Below are 22,226 nucleotides of genomic sequence, written 5' to 3' on the forward strand. Positions count from 1 at the left end.
CCAGAGTCAGCAAGGCCTAAAACAGCCCCAAAGTGCCCAGCCTAACAGAGCTCTAGTAGGAGCCCGTGGATCATTCTAGAACTAGAGTCAGGTGTAACCCATCCCCTGGTAGACGGTGCAGCTGAGAGGCCCAGGGCTGAAGGCACAGCTGGACCACAGCCCAGGTCTCCTGACTCCGGGGCCAGAGCACCCCAGATGGAGAGCAGAGCTGGGGCTGGGGTGAGGCAGGTGGTGCACCCAACTGGGGTGCAAGATGTATGGAGGTGCCAAAAAGCTCAGAATCAAGATAAATTACATTTTGCCGAGCTTTTGAGATCTTGTTCCCCGCCATATGTTGTCAGTTTGGCTCAAATAAACTCCTACAAAAAAATTTTTTTAAGATAAATAACATTTTGATAGAGTAATTTTTTTTAAATCCAAATTAGTATAAAACAAATCCCTGATGCACAAAATATCAACCTTAAAAATAAAGCTCTAAGTAAAGCTGTGCGCTCGCATGCCTCAGCCTCACCCCTGCACCCGGATCCCAACCCAGACCAAGTGCCCTGGGTAATGACTGAGACCTGGAGGAACTAGTTATGCGGAAATCCGTGGGAAGGTCACCCAGACAGAAGGACGAAGCTCGCTTGGGGTGTCTGAGGCACGGAGAGGAGGCCGAGTGCCTGACTCAGAGTGACTGCAGGAGAGGTGGCAGGCGAAGTCCCCCCATCCCCACCCCACCCCAAGAAGCTGCAAACCTTCCCGTACCCCTCTCCCAGGAGAGCTAAGGGAGAAAAGAACACCACCCCCATCCCTTTCCTAACTCTAACCCGTTGTCTTGCAAATTGAAGCCTTTTCATCTCAGGGGAGAGGGTGGATAAAAAGTTTGGACAGCTCTGGATTACCCTTCATGCCACAGAAAAACAACCCAGAACTTTATGACTTACTGACAGTTGGTTATGAATGGGAAGGAAGGCATATTCTTAAACCGCTGACAGCAACTCCCTTTTAAGGTATTTCCTCGGGGCCAGAGACGCCACATCCTCCTCCTGCCCCCCATACTAATAGCAGCTCGCTTCTCAGTGACAAGCTTGGGCCTTGGGGTCAGACAGGCCTGGATTCAGATACAGCTTTGCCATTTACCGTGCGTGCGACCCTAGACAATTAACCAAGACAAGAGGTCAGCAATTCATGATTCCCTGGGCCTGGTGGTACCTTAAATGACACAGTGTAGGTTGAGGGGAGCCACAGGCAAGGTGGGGAGAGGGGACATGACCCAGCACCAGGCAAGGTGGGGAGAGGGGACATGACCCAGCACTGGCACAGCTTCCATGCGGGGTATCAGCCAGATCTCCCAATGTTTAAAAAGGAAAAATTTCATGTGAAATCTCCCAATTTTTAAAGGTTGGCAACTAATTCAAAATTTGAAGAAAAAAAATGTTTTAAGCCAGCAGGGCCAAATAAAACAGGTCTTGGAGCCAGAGCCCACCTACTGGCTCAGTGGGTACCTCTGATGTCTACAAGTGACCCAGCAACCTCTCTGACACGTTGTACGTGCTCAGCAAGCCACGATCAGTCGCATCTTCTCAGAAAACTTTCACAGGCACTATCAACATCCATTTCCACACACCAGCTCGGGAAGGAATGCTCCTCAGCAGGAAAGTGAAGATATGAAAAGCTGAAAATCTGAAAGGCTTTAAAGGGAAGGAGGAACTGAAAAGAGGGAATGGAATTCCTTAAAAGGGTTTAAGAGAATTTTATTGGACATAGTTTAGCACAAGTCAAGGATAAGATCAGGCAGTAATTTAACTCCTGGGCACAGCAAGTGAGTCTGTGGATGTGAGGTGGAGAGATGGGGGAGGGGAGGGAGACAGGATCGCCTTCATGGGTGGTTTCCACCCAGTGTTTCAGGGTCTTCTGTTCACGGATTACCCCAATGTTTGACTCAGGGACAGTGCTCTAATAGGTCCAGCCCTGGGGTGCGGCTCGTCCATAGGGGTGCTCCTAGGTCCAGCAGACCCTACACAATAGGTAGGAAGGCTTGAATCCCACAGTGGATCTAGTAGCTCATGTGGGTTTTGACCCAACTAGGTTGAGTTTCAAGTCTTCAGCATCAGTGGTTCTCAAACCCCGATCCCCAGACCAGCAGCCTTAGTATCACCCGGGAACTTGTTAGAAGGGTCCCTTCCCAGACCCAATTGTACCAGGGACTCAGGGGGTGGGGTCAACCATGTGGGTTTGACCCCTCTTAGAAGATCTGGGTGCACTTCCCCATCCTCTGGTGTTTGGCAAGTTCTAGGTCTCTCTGAGATGACTGAATCTACCCCACAGGACTGTCCTGAGCATTCCTCCGACAGTTATTTCAGAAGCCTGGTCTGTCTGTGCCGGACAGTGTGGAAGATGCTGGGAGGGGCCACAGCCCTGGCCATGATGCAGCTTGAGGTCTCGTGGGGAGACAGACAATGAGAAAGGAAAAAACATATAAACACCAGCTTTCTGATGAGAGAGGAAGGCAAAGGCCTGATCCTTCACACAGAGCTGTGTTTCTCAAAGTGTACTCTGGGGACCACCAGACACCAAAGCCCACACAGCAGAGACCGCCTCTCCTGCGCACCCTCCCCAGTTCCCTTCTCCGTGCCCCTGCTGTTCCTTAGCTCTGACTCCCTCTCTCCAGCTTCAGCACCATGGCCTTGGCTGTTCCTTCCACCTGGAAAGCTCTTCCTAGGTCTCCCAAAGAGGGGCTCCTTCTCCTTGTCCAGGGCTCAGGCACCTCCTCATAGGTTTATCTAAAGTGGTCTCTCCCTCCCTGTACCCCCACCCTGCTCTGCGCTTCAGCAGTGTACCTGGTTCTGCATCTCTCCCAACAGAAGGTGAGTTCCTGGGGGCCGATGTGGCTGCCTTCCGGGCAACAGGAGCCCAAGTTTGAGGAATGAATGAACACCGGAATCCTCCTCATGAAATCCCAGAAAAAGTGGTGGGTGGACACTCACCACTCCGGAGCCTGTCCCCCGCCCTTAAGGAGAAGGCCATGGGCGGGGCCCACAGCCAGATTTCTTGTTTCCCTGAGGGGAAAAGGCGGTTGATTCTGGAAAGAGGAAAGGAGGGCCGAGGCAAGAGGCCTTAAGAGGCTGGTTCTGTGGCATCCTCTCGGGTCCAATCCAACCCCAGGCAAAAGCGCGACTACTACCAATTCTAAGGCAAGGCGTTGCTCCCAGCAGGCTGACTGTGCACGGGGTGCGGGACCCCAGGAGCCGCGGACCGCTGGGCCACTGCGGACTCCAGAATGGTGGCGCACCGGGCCTGGAGAGAAAGACACCCGGCCCAGCACGTGCTGTCCCTAAGAAGTTGACACTACAAGGCACCTGCCGTCCCTGACCCAGAGAATGAGGGGCCAAGGGAAACTTCAACTCCAGGGGAAAGTACAGGACAAGGCGTGTGTGGCCCCCAGAAGGTTGATGCGCGTGGAGCGTGAAGCCCCGAGGCATTGGACCTTGGAGACTTTACGTGGCCTGTGGAGACCCTGCAGAGTGAAGCAAGGGGTCCAGGACCAGCGGCGCACTTGAACCTCCAGGGAAGGCACGCGCGACCGAGGAGGTTGGAGCGCCAGCAGCCCCACGGCAGCGGAGCGCGGGAACCACGCGGGCCAGGGGTGGAGGGGCGGCAGGAAAGAGAAGATGGTGGCAGGGGGCGCTGCGCGCGTGCAGTCGGGGGCAGAGCTCGGGAAGGGGCCACCGAGCGCTGTCTATCCTGGGTGCGCTACCGGGAGCTGGACGTCCGGACGCCGACTGCCTGTGTGTGCAGCCCCACCTCGGGCTGCGGGGCGAGGCTGGCGCCGCGGTCCCTGCCACCGCCCCTTCTCCCCGCCCCACGCTCAGTCCCCTCCCTCCGTCCCGCCTCCTGCCTGGCTCCCTCCCTCGGTGGCTGCAGCGCCGCGCTCCCGACGCACAAGGAGCCTGGCGGGGACCGCGAGGCAGAGACGGGCGGCCCTGGATTCGAGTGCGGGAGCTGAGCTGGGCCCGGGGGCCGAAGTTTTCCCGCGGCTCTGGGAGGCGGCACAGGAGCCCCGGAAGGCCACCAGCCCCTTGCCTCCTGTGTCCTCGCCTGGGACCCGCTGGCAGCCCAGGGGACGCAAGCCGCTGTCCGGCCAACTACGAGGCGGTGACGCCGAGACAGCAACTTGAGGTGGGAACTTTGCGCGCCGCAGCCTCGCTGGGCGCCGCCGAGCCGACGACCGGCCCCCGCGCCTACAAACTCGGGCTAGGGGACAGCTCGGGACTCCCCTGCGGGGACCACAAAACATGCCGAGGAGAGCGGTTGGGGAGACAGAAAACCTAGGTGCAGCTGCGGGCAGGGTGTGGAGCGCGCTCGCCACGGTCACAGTGCGGGACCAGTTTGTGTTTTTCCGGAGGGGGTCACCGGGGTGCGAAGTGCGAGTGCGAGACGTTCTCCGCAGAGGTGACTGGTGGGGGTGTGGGGGGCGTCACCCTGGAGGAGGTGGAGGTTTCTCACTGCCTTGCGGAATCCTGGGAGGAGGGAGCGTTGGGGGAGGTGTAGGGGGCGATGTCACCCGCTCATTCACTCTATCCTTAGACACGGAATAGAGTTTCCCACCAGTGGGTTTTATTGAGTCATTCATTAACTCTGCAAGCTTCTCTTGAGTTCCTACTGTGTGCTAGGCGCTGGGGATTCCCGGATGGCTCTTTTCATCAGCGGCTCCAGCATCTGGTAGGGAAGGTGAATGGTTGCTACCCTAGTCTCAGGGTTCCCATACCCAGGAGGGGCTCAGCCTAGGTGGATTGGAGTTTTGGGGTGAGAAAGGAAAATAGAAGTTCATTCATTTATTCATGGATTGGACAAAGATTGGCTGGGCACCTGCTGTGTGCAGCTCACCATGCCAAGAGCCTAACAGTCATTATTTCATTCCTTTAACGGGTACTGAGGCCTGGTACTGAGAAGACAACATAGCAGGAGAGGGGTGGGTTCAGGATAGGGTGGAAGGCAGGTTGCAGCTTATAGAGAAGAATTAAGACCCAGCCCCCCACCCCCGGGAGGAACACCCCGCCTGTGGCTGTGGCTGTCTCTAGCAGCCCTCCATGTGTAGGGCAGAAAGTCACTGGACAGATTGTAGACTGGCCCCTCCTTGGTCATCTAATGCATTCATCTCAGGAGGAGACAGGAGTCGAGAACAGGTTCTTGGATAGAAGGAAAGGGTCTTTAAAAGGCTCCTCTGGGGAAGGTGGGAATGAGGAGGAAAGTTGAGAAACACTGATCTAACATAACGGATGAAGGCAGGCTCCCACCATGGGGTCTATGAATTAGTTGTCCATGCATTTTCTGAAGCACTTGCTATTCTTAAGCACTTACAGGGTGCCAGGCACCAAAGTCACCGAGGTGGATGAGATAGACACAGAGCCCCCCCCCCCCCCCCCCATTTGCTGACACCTTTAGATAAGTACCGGGTGAGGTGAGATAAGGGACATGAGCTGCTCTGATTCATGGGGGGGAGGGGGAGGGGGAGCCTGTGCCTCTATGAATCTGAGCAGAGGTTTGTCACCAGGGTGTGTTTGATTCCCACACACATGACTGCAGCCAGAGTCACTATGGGGAGCCTCACCAGAGCATATCTCCAAGGAAAGTTTGGCACTGCTGGAGACCAGCCCCGATGCTGGGGCCAGGGGAGGAGCACATGGCCAGGGCGTGGGCTTCTCAGGGTCTGCCGGACCTGAGCTCAATCCCTGTGTTCTCTGCGGTGCAGCTCCGCAGAGGCACCTGCTGAGTGGGGAAAGTGTCTAAAAGATGGGCGAGGACGGCCCCTGGGGTTTGCTCTCAACAGTCATTCCCTAACCCAGCCAATCTCAGCAGAAAGATGTCTGTTGTGGGACACACTCCAGACCCATGGGGAACCATGAGTGTGCTGGAAGCAAGACATCCTTAGTTCCTGTATGGAAGCTTAAGAACGCAGGCTGCCCCGGTCCCTTCCCCTCCCTCTCTCCCCAGAGCTGATTGGGGCAGTTCTGGGAGCCAGGCTCTGGCCCCACTGCCACCTTGAATTCCCTGCACCAGACACAATAGCTGGGCTCTGGCAAGAGGTGATGGAGATGCCCCAGGGAACAGAAGAACAGAAAGATGTGTCCTGAATGCAAGGCTAAGAGACTCAAGGAAATGGCCCCCTGGACCCCTGAAGGGTGTCCTGACTGGGCTGTCCTTTCTCCACATCCTTTTTCTTATATATGATGAAGAGTCAACATTTCTGGTTGCGCAAGATATAGGGGTCTGGGAAGCCACTCTTCGTTGATTAAACCCAGAAATGGAGCCACATGAAAGGAAAATGGTGGCTGGAAGAGCCACTCCAAATAGAATTAACAAAAAGGGAGAGGCAAGAAAGTCTAGCTGCAAGCACTCAATCACTGTTGGCCATTTTTATTATATAGCAGGCTGCGTTTGATTAACAGAATGTGCTACAGATAGGATCTGAACTGTGCCTCTGATTTTCTCCTGCTCTGTGGGTGGCTCTCACCCTCACCTCCCCGGGCAGGCGGGCAGCACCATGCTGTCCCTCCTCCCTGCCTCACCTCCCCACCACAGCTAGAGACTGCAACCTTAACACTTACTACGGAAAAAGAACTGAGGGATTGTTTAAGCAGGTGTCCCCTTCCTGCTGTCCCAGGGTCCCCACTGTCCCCCCCAAGCCTGCTCCTTTGCTTATGCCTGTGCTCCCAGATTTCACCCCACAAGGAGGCAAATGGAAAAGGACCTTCTGGCTCACACCCCAAAACACCTCCTGGCGGAAGGCAAATGTGCATTTAGAGTTATTTTGCAGCAGCTGAGTAAGGAGGCTCCAGAGGCTGCCTGTCTTTTCATTGGGGGGAGGGGGGAACTCGGGCACATTTACTCATGTGGGGGCAGGAGGGCGGTAGAGGGAAGAGCCCGGCTCCCAGAAAATATACCACCTCCAGGAACGTGGGCCCCGCCTCAAAAGAAGCCAGACTGAGGTCCAGCCTGGTTGGATTATGAGGATGGACGGCAGGCAGCTAAGAAAGCTTCTCCATGTGGGTACAGCCTCTCAGAGAGATTCAGCATGCCAGGCCCTGGGCCAGGCTAATGGCTGAATCTGTTTTGATTAACACTTTAATTGGAGATTAATGCAGCATCACCCAAGCCTGAGTCATGCCAGCCAGGAACCCTAACCCTGACTGAGGAAGCTGCACGGGCTGGGGAAGGGAAGCATGGAGGGACCAGTGGGTCCCCTGACACCCGCCTGGAATCAGGGAATGGCACAGGTCAAAAACCGGGGTGTGTGAAGAAACCAATGCCCCAGGAGCTCGGCAGAAAAGACTGATCTTTTAGGAAGTTTCCTTGGGGGCTGTGTTAGTTTATTACCACCACGTATTACCACCAATTTAGTGACTTAAAGCAACCACGTATTGTGTTCCACTTTTTGGCAAATCAAAAGCAAAAAATGGGTCTCATTGAGCTGAAATCAAGGGGACAGCAGGGCTGTTTTCAAATTTCTGGGAGAGAATCCATTTCTTTGCCTTTTCCAGCTTCTAGAAGCTGCCTGCATCCTTGGCTCCTGGCCCTGCGTCACTCGGCCTCTGCTTCTGTCACCGCTGGTCCTTCTCTGACCCTGCCCCTCCTCCCTCCCTCTTATAAAGACCCCTGTGATTACACAGGCCCCTCAGCTCATCTGGAATCACCTGGACCTTCTCCCCACCTCAAGACCCTGCATTTAATCGCACCAGCAACATCTCTTTTGCCATGTAAAGTAACATATTCTCGGGTTCCAGGGATTAGGATGTGGGCATCTTTGGGGGACCGTTATTATGCCTACCGTAGGGGTGTGTCTTATCAGTTTATGGTACAGATGGGGAAACTGAGACCTGGCCAACTCAGTGCCAGGTGACAGGGCTAAAGTCCAGCCTCTGGAAGGTGTTTTCTGTTTCTCATTCCTCCTCCTGGAAGAAAGGAAATGTGAGGGGAGGGGTGGGGGGCAAGCTAGCCTCACCAGAGCCTCTCTAGCAAACATGTGTTGGATGCAGCTCCAAACGCTTATGAGACTGGTATGGTGATTACTTCAGTGTATAGCTGGGAATGTCCAGGTACAGAGTGGTGAAGTCATATGCTTAAGGGTACGACAGTAAATGGTAAGCCAGAGGCCCCACCCTCACACCTGGCTGGTGCCACAGGAGAACTCTTCTGCCCAGGGGCCAAAATGGCAACTCAGAATTTGAAAAAAACAGGCATTTTCTTGATTTCTTGCTTTGCTCCTGTGCAAATGTACAATGGGAATAAAGCTGTTTCCCCCAGCCGTGAGCAATCGCCTGTTTCTCCTCATCCCTGCAGACCATCCAGAATCTTGCCTAAAGAAAACAGAGGTGAGAGACCTAGGTGGCAGAGACACGCAGCCCACGGAAAAGGACCTTCTGGCTCATACCCCAAAACACCTCCGGGGAGGCAGTAAAATGCAGAGTCAGAGAGGTTTGGTCTGGAGTCCCACAGACCTAGTTTGATTTTGGCTTCCTCATTTATGACCAGAGTTATGAGTTTTCACTTCTCGAAGTCTCAGTTTCCTCATCTGCAAAATGGGGGAGTTACTGGTAATGCCTGCTTCTCAGGAAGGGACATGGCACACACAATTAAAGCTCTTACAGTGCTGGCACTTACTGTGCACTTAAGGGAGGCTGTGATTGCTGCTGTTATAGCACTGTGACTGTTTAGTGCTCTCTCTCTCTCTCTCTCTCTCTCTCTCTCTCTGCAGCCCCCTCCCCCTTAGAAGAGGGACACAGAGCTCAGTCCTAAGGGTGGGGCGTAGGATGGAAGAGCAGAGTTCCCTCCTGCTCCCCCCTTCAGCCCCCTGCAGGCTGTGCACCCCCACCCGTAGTCAGACCCTGACCCTAGAGCGGCCTCATGGTGGGGCTGCCATTCGGAACTCCTTACAGTTCAGATCATCATTTGTCTCTGGAAATGTGTACTCAGCCCTCAGTCATTGCTTGTGAACATCCTTCTCTCCAGAGGAAGGAAAAGAGATTGCATGGGAGTGTCAGCACTTCTGTTGGCTCACAGAGGGGAACTTGACCAAGGCGTTCCCAGTGCAGAAGGTTTTTCTCTCAAACCAGAGGGTTTCTACTTCTCCAATGATGCTCCCTAAATGTGGGACCCCCAGAGCCTTCCAGAACCCCAAGGACATTAAGAGGGTAGGCAAGGGACTCCCCTCCAATGCCCAGACCCTGGGGGATCTCTCAGCATTTGTGGCACCCCTTCTTTCTCTCTTGAGCATATGGGAGACTTTCTAAGGGAATCTGTCAAAAGTGCCCATCCCAGGCCTCCCCCTCAAGCATTCTGGTCCAGAAGGTCTGGGGAGAGGCCAGGAATCTGGAGCTCCACTGAGCTTGCATTTGGAACCTGATGGCTTTGTTGTTCTTATACTCGTAAGTTTTCTTTTTATCACCTGGATCAAAGCCCAGAGCTACGTTAAGCACACTGTTTACTTCACTCTTCATCCTTGGCCTGTGCTGGGCGGTGTTGTTCATTGGTCCCTTCATTCCAGACCCCATTCCACATGTTTGTTCCCCTTACTCTCCTCTCCCAAGAACCCTCCTTATGGTTGATATAGACCCTTACATGTACACAAGAATCTGTAATGTTGTGTGTGTTCCTTTACATAAATAGCATAGTGCTATAAACTTCAGTGTCTTTTTCTACTCGGCACCATGTTTTTAAGGCCTGAATCTGTTGTTGCTAAACCTATGTCTAGTTCATTGCTTCTAAGTCCCGTGGCATCTACAGGAGTCCACCACCTGCGCCTACCGTGACTCGCTTGTCCGTCCCCCACCCCGATGGACACCGGGGGACCCCCTAGCACCATCCGCAACATGGTATGAGGAACAACATTGTACCTTGTTCCTCTTACATCTGATTCCCCAAGAAGCAGATCCTGAATCTTGATATATTACAGCAGTGTGTGCCAAGACCCCTGTAAACTCAGATCTGGGCAATCCACCCAGCAGTGGGAGTCCTGGGCCACAAGTCAGCCTTGTCCTTCACTTTCCTCAACACCCCTGGAGGCTTCCCCACAGACTGTACGGGACCACACTCCCTCCAGCAGTGGACTAGGGGGGGGGGGGTCAGATAATACTAGGTTGCAATCCCACTGGATCAGATCAAAAAAGGATTCACCCTTGGCTGGTGCAGGGAGGATGACAGACACCCATAGCTAATAATACAGCATGTGTCCATTGCATGTCAGGCATTGGGACAATCACATCACCATGTCATTTCCTTTAGTCCTCACCACAACTCAAGGAGGCAGGAGCTATTTAGATCCCCATTTTACAGATGAGAAAACTGAGTCTCAGGGGAAAGACGTGAGTTGGCCAGAGTCACAGTGACTGGCCTTGAACCCTGGTCTCCCGATTTCAGAGCCAGTGGGGCTCCCCTGCTACCCCAGCTTGGGATGGTTAGCAAATTGTCCCTCAAGCTGGCTGTTTCTTCCCAAGCATTTCTAGACCCTCAGAGATAAAAGTCTCTATAATACATCACACTCCCGAAGTGACAAACCCAACACTGCAGAGACATTGTAAAAGACACGCTTTTTCTGTAAGGGTATCAGGCTGGGTGAAAAGTGACTTTTTTTCCCCCAGAAGCAGGACTTTGGGGCTTGTTTGATTTATGACCTGCAGTTGAGACTCCCAAGATTCTAGAGCATGTGGACCCATCCCGCCCCACCCCCACCCCCATCGGACTGAAAGCAAGGAAAGGTGGGCCCTCTCCTGTTTAGCAAATCCCAGGGTCTGGCCCTCCCTGGGAACTCTGGCCCTCCGGGTAAAGTGGCCTGAATGAAGTATGCTTTTTCCCTCTCCTCTCTAACTATCTGCTGAGACAGGATAACTTTCCACACCGGATACTGAGGCTTTAACTCAAAACTGACTCAAGTTAGGAAGCAGAGAAAGGAAGACCACTCATTGGGGCCTGATGGAGGGAAAGTGGGAGGGTTGGAAGAAGAAATTACAGCCGGGTGGGTTTCACAAGAGCTCCTGGGGCTTGCAGGACCAGAGGAATGGTCCTTGGCCTCGAGCACTTTTCTCGAGAAGTGTAAGGTCGTAGGTAAGGTCGTTTTGCCCCTGGTCTTTGGTGGCAAAGCTACATCAGCAGAGCTGGAAACGCTATCACTGATGTTAAGTGCCTGAAAGGGACTCCTGTCACTCCTGCGGAGGGGTGCTGGCAGGCTTTGCCTGAGGACATGGCTTCCAGATTTAGGTAAAGCTAAAAGCATTCTCAACACTCTAAAATCAAATTGTATTTATTTCAAACCAAGGTATATCCTAGTTTTGTAAAACCCAATCTGTGAAACTAGCTTTCCCCAAAGATATATGAGTGATGATTGACTTTTGTAGAAGGATTCTTGTTAGGAAAGATCCCCTTTGCAATGTGGAAATACCCCAGCTCCTGTTAAATGTGTGTGAGTGCGTGTGTGTGTGTGTGTGTGTGAGAGTGTGTGTGTGTGTGTGTGTGTGTGTATGTATGGGTGTGTGTTTTCCCCCTGGATGTGTCCAGGGCACAGATCGACACTCGGGCACTGGAAGTGGGTTTCTACTTGGAATTGATGGACTTTGCTGCTACCACATGCTTCCAAGGGGTATTGGGTTTGGGGGAGGAATGGTGCTTTTTAAAAAGCAACGAATTAAACTGTACTTTTCTATGGGTTGGCTTAATTCTGGAGAACTCTGTTGCTGTAATCTGAGGGTCTCAAACTCAAATGCCTACAGGAGGCAGGAAGGAAAATAGGTGAGTGAAGTAGAGTAGGTGTTAGGAAGACAGCAGGGAGAGGGGTGGACTGTGGCGGACAGCAGCATGCATGCCCTGCCTGAAGGGGATAGTCATTTTTCAGCTGGAATTTGAGCCAAATATTGCCAGATAGTCTGATTTTCAAGAGAAACCAAGGATATGATTTTTTTTAGGTGAGAGGCAAGAGATAGTGAGACAGACTCCCACATGTACCCCAACTGGGATCCACCAGCAACCCCATCAGGGGCTGATGCTTGAGTACCAAGCTATTTTTAGCACCTGAGGCTGATGCGCTCAAACCAACTGAGCCATCCACAGCACCTGGAGCCAATGCTCAAACCAACCAGCCACTGGTTGCTAGAGGAGAAGAGAGAGAGGGAAGGGGAGGAGAAGCAGATGGTCACTTCTCCTGTGTGCCCTGACTGGGAATCGAACCCAGAACATCCATATACCAGGCCACTTCTCTATCCACTGAGTCAGGGGTCCCCAAACTTTTTACATAGGGGGCTAGTTCACTGTCCCTCAGACCGTTGGAGGGCCGGACTATTAAAAAAACTATGAACAAATCCTTATGCACACTGCACATATTTTAAAGTAAAAAAAAACAAAACAGGAACAAATACAATATTTAAAATAAAGAACAAGTAAATTTAAATCAACAAACTGACCAGTATTTCCATGGGAACTATGGGCCTGCTTTTGGCTAATGAGATGGTCAATGTCCGGTTCCATATTTGTCACTGCTAGCCGTAACAAGTGATATGACGCACTTCCGGAGCCGTGACGCGTGCATCCTGTGTCACCGGAAGTAGTACTGTACGTGAGCGATGCCACGCTTGCGGCACCTCCACATACAGTACTCCTCTCACTAACCAATGAAAGAGGTGCCCCTTCCGGAAGTGTGGCAGGGGCCAGATAAATGGCCTCAGGGGGCCGCAGTTTGGGGACCCCTGCACTGAGTCATTGGCCAGGGCCAAAATACGAATTTTTACATGAAGTTTCTTGTTTTTTGTTTGTTTGTTTTCCGAAGTGAGAAGTGGGGGGGAGGCAGATGGACAGACTCCCGCATGCGCCCAACTGGGATCCACCCGGCATGCCCACTAGGGGGTGATGCTCTGCTCATCTGGGGCATTGCTCCGCTGCAACCAGAGCCATTCTAGCACCTGAGGTGGAGGCCATGGAGCCATCCTCAGTGCCCGGGACCAACTTTGCTCCAATGGAGCCTTGGGTGTGGGAGGGGAAGAGAGAGATAAAGAAAAAGAAGAGGGGGAAGGGTGGAGAAGCAGATGGGCACTTCTCCTGTGTGCCCTGGCCAGGAATTGAAACCAGGACTTCCACACGCCGGGCCGACATTCTACCACTGAGTCAACCAGCCAGGGCCAAGTTTCTCATTTTTTAAAATCTTCTGCAAGCCAGGCAAAGTATTTGTGAGCCATATTAGGCTTGTGAGCTATAAATGAATAAGCAATCTCACTGAAGCTTTGAGGGTTGGAAAGGAAGGAGTCTACATAAGCTGTTATTTTGACCTCAGTTTCTCAGAAGTGCCTCATCATGTCAGCCTCACCAGCAGGAAATGTACTCATTTAGTAGGCACTTCTTTGAGCTCCAGTGCTGCTGGGCACAGGGATTAAGAGATGAGTGAAGTACAGTTCTACCCCCCAGGGAGCAAGGAGTCTAATAAAGAAGCCAGGCTTGCACACAGATGATTCTAAAACTGAGTGATAAGTGCAGTAAAGATAAGTGTACCATGAAGGGGGACAGAGAGAGCTCAATTTAGCTGGAAAAGCCAAGGAAGGCTTCCTGGAGGAGCAAGCATGCCTATCCTTGTCCACTCCTGTATTCTCAAAATGTTTCCTGATTCGTGAACAAACATGGCACTATTGTCCTAATAGTACATTTCTTTGAACATTACCTCTTATTTATGGCAAATGATATAGGTTTTCTATTTATGGAAGCAATACAAAATGCCCCTTTAAGATAGATATAAATATTAATAATAATTATTGCATACTGTTGGGCAGATAAAATATATTATGCTCACTTTGTTAAAGATGGCGCTGCCCACGTGGAAGCCCATTGCCCAGGTGATATTAGTTGCCCTTCTTGCTTAGAATGGGTGTGATTATATTAATGTGTGTTGGAGTGTGCTATCGGCAGGCAGGATCCTTGTAGCCTGGGGCTTGGATTTAGGACTAAGCTTTTCCCACCCTTTTTGATGGAGGGTGGGGCATTCTCATGAGGAATCCCATCATGCCTCAGATAAGTGACTTTGTATCAGAGACTTCCTTGCTAGTATATTGGATTAAAGGTTTTGGTTTCTACACTATAAAGTGGGGCAGACCGGGAGCTTGCTCTCTCTCTCTCTTGGTTCCTGAGATTAGCATTAGAGGAGAGAGGAGAGCAGAGAAAGGCCACGTGGAGGAGGCCAGGAGAAGCAGCCAAGGTGGTGGAGTGCTGAGTGAGAAGCCAGTTTGTGCAGGGAGAAGGAAGGAGATGGGGAACAGAGGTGAATAAGTCTGGTGAGCTAGAAACCTTTGATTCTAGGAAACTCGGATAAAGTCAGTAGCTTTGTGAGCACTGAATGAGCAGGTTTTGGAGCCCAGTGTGTGTTTTTACTTGCCCGCCAGGTGCAAGCTAGGATTAAAGATGATGGCCTACCAGTTCTTGGCTCCATTGTTTCATTACCGTCTGTCCGAATCTAATGCGAGCCTGCATGGGCCAGGCGGCTGCGAGGCTGTGATAGTGGCCGTGCATACTGGCCATACACATACCTACTGTGTGCTAGGCATTGTATTAATTACTTTTTGTATATAAGTCATTGAATTGTCTTGGTAATTCTAAGAAGTAGGTCGTGAAGTTCTACCCATTTCACAGATTAGGAAATCAAAACACATCAAGATTGAGTAACTTGCATGGGCCATGGGGCTACAAAGTCTATAGTTATAATAACCACAACACCAGGGTTTCTCCCCTTTGGCACTATGGATGGACATTAAGGACCAGATAATTCTCTTATTTGGGGTCTGGCCCTGTGCATTGTAGGTATTTTAGTAGCATCATTGGCCCCTATCTACTATGTCAGTGATATACACCAGACATTGCCACACGTCCTCTGGGGGACAAAATTGGCCCTGGTTGCTAAATTATCTTTCTAAGCTAAAGGAATACAAAAGATGGGGCTGCTGAACAATAAAGTGCTAAGTAAATATTAATAATAGTACAGAGATTGCCTGACAGTTCAGTAGGACATCAGCTCTGCAGGACTGGGAACCATGTCTGAGTCTGTGCATGGATCTGAATCACCAGTGCTTAAAGCAATGCCTGGCACACAGCAGCACTCGGCATATTTATATAAATGAGGGTGGGTATGGAAGAACCATAAAATGTAGGTGATGCTAAAGGATAGTGTTGCTATTTTCACTCTTCTGTGAATGTTTTAGTCTACTTGGGCTGCTGTAACAAAACACCTGAACTGAATGACTCACAGACATTTATTACTCCCAGTTCTGGAGGGATGTCCGAGATCAGGGGACCAGCCCGGTGGGGCTGTGGTGAGGACTCTCTTCCTGGCTTATAGATGGATGGTGCCTGCTTCCTGTCCTCTGATCTCCTTATAAGGGCACTAATCCCATCATGAGGACCCCACCCTCATGACCTCATCTAAACCTAATCACCTCCAAAAGTCCTCCACTTCCAAATATGGTCCCATTGGGGGTTAGGGCTTTTCCCCTATGAATCTGAGGGACACCATTCAGTCCTTAAGAACAAATATCTGCAGAATCAGCATTGTCAGCTGAGACTCAGGAGTCACCGAGGATCTTTCCTCCCTTCTCCCCCCAGGCCTGAGAGGGATGTGAAGGCCCAAAATGACCCTCTTACCGGGAGACAATTCTGATTACGACTACAGCGCCCTGAGCTGCACCTCCGACGCCTCCTCCCACCCCGCCTTCTTCCCGCAAAGCCAGTCCCTCAAGGGCGTCTTCTACCGCCGGGCGCAGCGGCTGCAGCCTAAGGACGAGCCCCACCTGGGCGGCCCGCCCGAGGACCGGCGGCGGCGGATCATCATCAATGTGGGCGGCATCAAGTACTCGCTGCCCTGGACCACGCTGGAGGAGTTTCCGATGACGCGGCTGGGCCAGCTCAAGGCCTGCACCAACTTCGACGACATCCTCAACGTCTGCGACGACTACGATGTCACCTGTAACGAGTTCTTCTTCGACCGCAACCCGGGGGCCTTCGGCACCATCCTGACCTTCCTGCGGGCGGGCAAGCTGCGGCTGCTGCGCGAGATGTGCGCCCTGTCCTTCCAGGAGGAGCTGCTGTACTGGGGCATCGCCGAGGACCACCTGGACGGCTGCTGCAAGCGCCGCTACCTGCAGAAGATGGAGGAGTTTGCCGAGATGGTGGAGCGGGAGGAGGACGAGGACGCGCTGGACAGCGACAGTCACGAGAGCGAGGGGCCCGTGGAGGGCGAGGGCCGCCTGGGCCGCTGCATGCGGAGGCTGCGCGACATGGTGGAGAGGCCGCACTCCGGGCTGCCGGGCAAAGTGTTCGCCTGCCTGTCCGTGCTCTTTGTCACCGTCACCGCCGTCAACCTCTCCATCAGCACCTTGCCCAGTTTGAGGGAGGAGGAGGAGCAGGTAAGAGTCCACAGCTGTAGGGGGGGGGGGGGCGGCAGGCTTGCTGCCCTGAGGGAAGGTCTCTCAGGACAGGGGACAAAGCTGTCTGCTAGCTGTCACCTACCCCCCAGAAGTCCACATCCTTCACAGTGAACACTGCCACCTCCTCCAGGAGGCCTTCCCTGACTGCGCTGGCTGAGTAGCATCCCCAGTCACTCCTGACATCACGTTTACATGCCATCCACCTCCACATTTAGATATGAGCTCCATGCCTGCCCCAGTTTTCCCACATGCATGGGAAAACTGCATAATTTCTTCATTATGGAAGAAATAGCAATACTTTTGCAATTATAACCCACAGCGGGTTTCAGGCATTTATATATATATATATATATATATATATATATATATATATATATATATATATATATATATATATATATATATAGTGTTAATAAAGTGTTAAGACAATAGCACTAAACCAGTATAATTAACTATTGATAAGCATAAGGGGTGGTGATGAAGAGGGCAGGACTAGAGCCAGATGGCCAGAATTTAAATCTTATTTCCTCCACTCTAGCTGTGTATCTGTAGGCAAGTTATTTAACCTCTCTGTGCCTCAGTTTCCTCGCCTGCCAAAAAAAGACGGAAAATACTCATCATTTGAGACCTGATAGGAGTTATCTGTACTTAGATTAGTATAGATTATGTTTTAGTTCCAGCATATGCGATCCTGATTTCTTCAGAAAAATACTAATGAAGCCACAGTGTTATTCAACTTCTGATATTTTAAAAAAAATAATACTTAGCCTTTTTCATGATTCAGTGACAATACTATTCTTGGACATCATTTTGGGGACTAACGCGTTTCCCTGTTTGATTTTCTCCTTGAGCACACATTTGAGTGTCTACTGTATTCAGGCACCCAAGGGGAGACAGGGTGACCAGGACAAGTCTTCCAGCCTCAAGGAGCTTCAAATCCGGTAGAGGGAGGACAGTGACACCCCTGTGACCATAAATGTGAGACAAAGCTGAAGAAGGTCTTGTGAGCTTCCCGTCCTGGAGGTCTGAGACATCAACCCCACCACCACCTCCCATATTAGTTCATCTCTCCAGCCTCTAACATATTTCTACACAGAGAGCAATTAGAGCAGGATTCAGAGAACCCAGCTGTGCCCAGGAACCACAAGGTGGCCCAGGCTAGAACCATCCGGTGCCTTCCTTTCTGCCGAAGGCCCCTCTGAGCGTGAGGCCCACGGCCATCTGGCAGCCCACCTGCCAAAGGCGGCACACAGCTGTGTGTGAGGGGCCCACCGAGTGTCTTCCTTGCACTGGATCATCGCAACATTTAAAATGCAGGAGATTTCATGTAAAACTCCAGATTTCCAGCTTTTCTTGAAAGCTTCCATGAGACCCTCTCAAGACTAAATTAGTGACTCAGGGGCAGCGATCAAGGGGTGTTAAGCGGTGGCCATGCTCTCTGGCAACTTCCACCCCACATGGCTCACCTCCTCCATTTCCTTTGCCCCCTGGCCTTGAGTTGGCACCCCTATTTAAACGCCAGTCAGTGTTCTTCCATTTATCCGGGTTAACAAATATGAATTGATCGCTTGTACTATGCCAGGCCTTTTCAGGGGAACAAACTGCCCCATCCTGCGGGGTTGCAGTCTGTTGGGACAGGGAGTAGGAAGGCAAAAGGCAGAGACAGACAATAAACATGATAAATAAGTAACTTATTTATATAAAGCACATTGAAGGATGATACGCACTATAAATAAACAGAGCAGGATAAGGGGAATCGGGATATAGGACAAAGGGAGAGATGATTTTTAAACAGGGGGTCGCATAGAACTCCCTGGGAAGATAATATTGAAGCAAAGAGCTGGAGGCAGGAGGGCAGAGCCGTGTGACTGTCTGGGGAAGAGGAATCCTGCCCAGGGGAGAGGAAGTCAAGGCTGATTTGGGGGGTGAGCCTGGGCTATTGGGGGGGGCAGTGAGTGAAGAGGCCGATGAGGCTTGGAGTTGACAGAGGTGGGTGCGGGCAAGGAAGTGGGAGAGGTGGCAGCCGGCCACCGGTGTCCTGGGAGACTTGCTCTCTCCCTCCAAGTCGTGGAGGGTCCTGAGCGAGGAGGGCCAGGATCTGACTTCTGTGCTCAGGTTCCCTCTGGCTAGGTGTGCAGAATGGATCAAGGAAGCCTAGGGAAGGGGTGCCCGCATCTGTCCAGGTGAGAGAGGATGGTGGCTCGATCAGAGTTAAGGCAACGGACATAGTGAGAAATGGTTTGATTCTGGCATCATCTTAAATAAAAAGCCAACAGGATTTTCTGAGGATTATATGGGAGGTGTCAGGAGAAGGCCAAGCCTCCTATCCCGAGACAAGTGGGATCGCTGCTTGCTCTGAGCAGAAACCACAGATGGGCAGGTGAAATCAGGAGCCCAAAGAAACTAGATCTTTTTAAACTTTTCATTGAATGTACTAGGGTGACATTGGTTAATAAAATTATACGGGTTTCAAGTGTACAGCTCTATAAAGAAACTAGAACTTAATTGTTCCCACCACAAAAAAAAGAAATGATAATGAGGTGGTGCGGTAGAGGTGTTAGCTCTATGGTAGTACGTAACCATAGAGTTGTAATGTATAGATGTATCAAATCAACACATGTACACCTTAAACTTACACAATGTTATATGTTAATTATACCTCAATAAAAATAAATTCTAAAAGAAATTAGGAGTTGGTTTGGGACATGAGGAGTTTGTGACTCCCATCCAACACCCCAAGGGTGACTGACATCAAGGGGGCAGCCCAGCCCATCTCGGGTCTGAAGTTCGGGGACAAGGTTTGGGCTGGAGAGAGAGACTGTCAGTGTCAGGATGACCCCTCAAGCCCTAGAGATCGCTCGGGGAGTGAGTATAACTAGAGAGAGGCCCCAGGGCCATACAACATAGACAGGCAGGGTGGCTGTGCTCAAGCCTGAACCTTTCACCCAGGTAGCGTAGCACCCGCCCAGCGAGCGCTCGGTACCCCTGCTGGGGGCACTGCTGACCTCTCCGGTGCCTCTCCCCTCTCTCCCAGGGCCAGTGCTCCCAGATGTGCCACAATGTCTTCATCGTGGAGTCCGTGTGTGTGGGCTGGTTCTCCCTCGAGTTCCTCCTGCGGCTCATCCAGGCGCCCAGCAAGTTCGCCTTCCTGCGGAGCCCGCTGACCCTGATCGACCTGGTGGCCATCCTGCCCTATTACATCACCCTGCTGGTGGACGGCGCCGCCTCCAGCCGCCGCAAGCCGGGCGCGGGCAACAGCTACCTGGACAAGGTGGGGCTGGCGCTGCGAGTCCTGCGGGCCCTGCGCATCCTGTACGTCATGCGCCTGGCCCGCCACTCCCTGGGGCTGCAGACGCTGGGGCTCACGGCCCGCCGCTGCACCCGCGAATTCGGGCTCCTGCTGCTCTTCCTCTGCGTGGCCATCGCCCTCTTTGCCCCCCTCCTCTACGTCATCGAGAACGAGATGGCTGATAGCCCCGAGTTCACCAGCATCCCTGCCTGCTACTGGTGGGCTGTCATCACCATGACAACTGTGGGCTATGGAGACATGGTACCCAGGAGCACGCCTGGCCAGGTGGTGGCCCTCAGCAGCATCCTTAGCGGCATCCTCCTCATGGCCTTCCCGGTGACCTCCATCTTCCACACCTTCTCCCGCTCCTACCTGGAGCTCAAGCAGGAGCAGGAGAGGGTGATGTTCCGGAGGGCTCAGTTCCTCATCAAAACCAAGTCGCAGCTGAGTGGCATGTCCCAGGACAGTGACATCTTGTTTGGAAGTGCCTCCTCAGACACCAGAGACAAGAACTGAACCCAGAGGACAGACCCCGCCACTGCCGCCGCCACCAGGACCCCCCAGCCCTGCCTGCCCTCTGCGGCTTGAAGCTATTGCCATCACTGCAGAAGCCTTCAAAGGCACGTGCTGATTCTGAACGTGGCCCTGGCATAGGACTGACCCAATCCATGCCCCAGGGAGGATGCTCACAGCATCCACAGAGGGGTCCCTGCCCTCCTCGGCCGGCAGAGCTGGCCATGAGCCCTGCACACAGCCACGACGGTTCCCACCCTGCCCCCGACACCTGCCCCAGTCCTCAAGCCTGTTTCCCTGGGTAAGGAGGTGGCTTGTTCTCTCCACCGTGTAAATAACATGCCCAGCAAAGACTTGCTTTATGGGTCTGCCTAGAGAAAAAAATACACACGGCCGCAGCAACGTGTCTGTCTTTAGTGCGGATCTCATGCAATTCAAGAAAACCAATGAGAAGGAGGGAAGAGCCTTCCCCGGGGCTCTCTGAAGGAAGGACAGTGTATTCCCAGCAGAGCCGCTTGAATAGGCACCAGAGGCAAAGGGCCTGTTTCCGTGGGTCCCTCGGGCCTGGTGGGTCGGAGGCAACGGGAGGGAACAGACCCCTTTGGGAGGGAAGGTTGTCGTCATAAACACCGAATCCCCTCTCCCTTGTTTCTCTTTGACTCCTCCCACCTCCAGCCACCCCCTCCAGCCCCACCCCCGCCCCCGCCCCGTCCCTTCTCTGCCATTCTCTTTTTCTCCTGCTCTGCTGATGTCACCTTCGGATGTCACCTTCAGGCTTCCCTCCAAAGTACCCCTCGCAGCTGAGTGCACACCAAAGGTGATGACACAGGTGAAATGGCTGCCTTTTATCTCTAAAGCATAGTGTATATTTTTTCATTCTACTCCACATTTATTTGAATATTTGAAAAAAAAATACTTTGAACGATTTGCCTATATCTAGATCGAAGCCTGGAGTGGGGTTTTGCTTCAGGAAGGTGGGCCGTGGTTCCCTGGGCCGTCTGAGAAGCGTAGCCTGAAGCCCCCAAAGGACTCCCTATGTCCCCAAAGACCAACAGGGCACCCGCTGCCAGGAACACCTCCTGACCCACGAGTGACCCACAGTAGAGGGGAACCCAAGGCCAGCCCACCCGATTGACTCTGCTCTCAGGGATTGGAGCCCCTTGGGGCCAGGCACAGAGAGGGCTCCCCCCCCCCCCCCAGGTCACCGTCACAAGCCTGTCTTCACCCGCACGGATATGGCGGCGTCACTTTCTTCTTCATCCCTGGCCTCAACCCTCCCCTCAGCCAGCAGCACAAAGCATGCTCTAAACCAGTGGTCCCCAACCCCTGGGCCACGGACCAGTACCGGTCTGTGGGCCATTTGGTACCGGTTCGCATAGAAAGAATAAATAACTTACATTATTTCCGTTTTATTTATATTTAAGTCTGAATGATATTTTATTTTTTTAAAATGACCAGATTCCCTCTGTTACATCCGTCTAAGACTCACTCTTGACGCTTGTCTCGTAAGTTCGACAATTACATTTAAAAATACCACGGTTTTTATGCCGGTAGCATAGTTTTATTTTGTGCATTTATCCGTCCCACCCTAAAGGCCAGTCCGTGAAAATATTTTCTGACATTAAACCGGCCCATGGCCCAAAAAAGGTTGGGGACCACTGCTCTAAACCACATCTGACCACTGGCTGCCTGGCCTGAATCCTCCAGGGCCTGCCTATCACGCTGAGAAGAAACACTGCCTGGCCTGGGTCCCACCCCCTCTCCAGCTCTAGCTCCCTCCTCTGTGTCACTCGCTTTGCCCAGCCACGCGGCCTTTGTTCCACTCTTTCCACGGACTCAGCCCATGCCCATCTCAGGGGCGTCCCACCTGCGACCCCTCTCCAGGGAATGCCCTTCCCATCACTTCCCTGACCGCCTCTCTGAGAGTCCCCTCCAGCACCTTCTCCACCACTCCCCTTCCCTGCTTGATCTTATTCACCCACTTATCAACCCCCGGAATC

At 52.4% G+C, this 22,226-nt stretch overlaps 1 protein-coding gene across 1 annotated transcript; it reads left to right on the forward strand.

Moving 5' to 3' along the window:
* The first annotated feature begins 3,954 nt into the window (after positions 1-3,954).
* Positions 3,955-20,454, forward strand: KCNG1 (potassium voltage-gated channel modifier subfamily G member 1). The gene is made up of 3 exons (XM_066385867.1): positions 3,955-4,161; positions 15,604-16,403; positions 19,459-20,454. Exons 2-3 carry the CDS (start codon positions 15,630-15,632, stop codon positions 20,227-20,229), a joined length of 1,545 nt encoding a protein of 514 aa, XP_066241964.1. The 5' UTR covers positions 3,955-4,161; positions 15,604-15,629; the 3' UTR covers positions 20,230-20,454.
* Positions 20,455-22,226: the final 1,772 nt, after the last annotated feature.

The sequence above is a fragment of the Saccopteryx leptura genome, chromosome 5, assembly GCF_036850995.1.
Source record: "Saccopteryx leptura isolate mSacLep1 chromosome 5, mSacLep1_pri_phased_curated, whole genome shotgun sequence".
NCBI lineage: Eukaryota > Metazoa > Chordata > Mammalia > Chiroptera > Emballonuridae > Saccopteryx > Saccopteryx leptura.